We start from the raw sequence: 576 nt of genomic DNA, 5'->3' as shown, positions 1-576 counted from the left end.
AAAAAAAGAAAAAACAACCTTTAAAGGTGAATTTTTGTCCTGCTACTGAGAGGTACATGACTTCCATGTTTTTGTGTTTCAGGTATTGAGAACCTTCCCTGCGAACTTCAGAGGAACTTCCAGCTGATGCGAGAGCTGGACCAGAGGACAGAAGGTGGGTTTAGGCCTCTCAGTACAACCAGAACTGGGTTCTGACAGCTGGGAGCCAGCAGCTCCTGAAGACGGGGCAGAGGGTTTTGAGGGGACCCAGGTTAGTGGGGCATTGGCCTAGCCCTGGGCTGTAGGTATCACCCAGTGTCTTGCAGCAGGTGTTGATACTTCCGAAGCCACATTTAGTTTCTTGGGTTCTTACACATCTTTATATCATGCTCTTATAACCATCACCCTTTCCAATCAAAATATTTATTGCCATTTTTTTCTTTGACAGATTTTCAATTTTCAGACTATGTAGTGTGTGCATTGTTTTAAAAGTCTGGTAGTATTTTTTGGCCTTTTGGTGTTTAACTCCGGTTTTTTGTTTTTTTTGAGACGGAGTCTCTCTTTGTTGCCCCAGCCAGAGTGCAGTGGCGTGATCTC

The 576-nt window shown here is 44.3% G+C and overlaps 1 protein-coding gene across 3 annotated transcripts in view; it reads left to right on the top strand.

Annotated features, from left to right (window-relative positions):
- The first annotated feature begins 88 nt into the window (after positions 1-88).
- The window catches only part of ING5 (inhibitor of growth family, member 5), a 33,693-nt gene continuing 33,205 nt past the window's right edge, over positions 89-576 (top strand). For all 3 annotated transcript variants that reach the window (XM_011929534.1, XM_011929535.1, XM_011929533.1), the window contains exon 1: positions 89-154. In XM_011929534.1, the coding sequence (XP_011784924.1) occupies positions 127-154 (28 nt within the window). In that variant the 5' untranslated portion in view covers positions 89-126. The remainder of the gene's footprint in view (positions 155-576) is intronic.

Source organism: Colobus angolensis, unplaced genomic scaffold (genome assembly GCF_000951035.1).
Source record: "Colobus angolensis palliatus isolate OR3802 unplaced genomic scaffold, Cang.pa_1.0 Scaffold82, whole genome shotgun sequence".
NCBI classification, from domain to species: domain Eukaryota; kingdom Metazoa; phylum Chordata; class Mammalia; order Primates; family Cercopithecidae; genus Colobus; species Colobus angolensis.
Note: the sequence above shows the minus strand (reverse complement) of the source record. Positions and strands in the feature narration are given on the sequence as shown.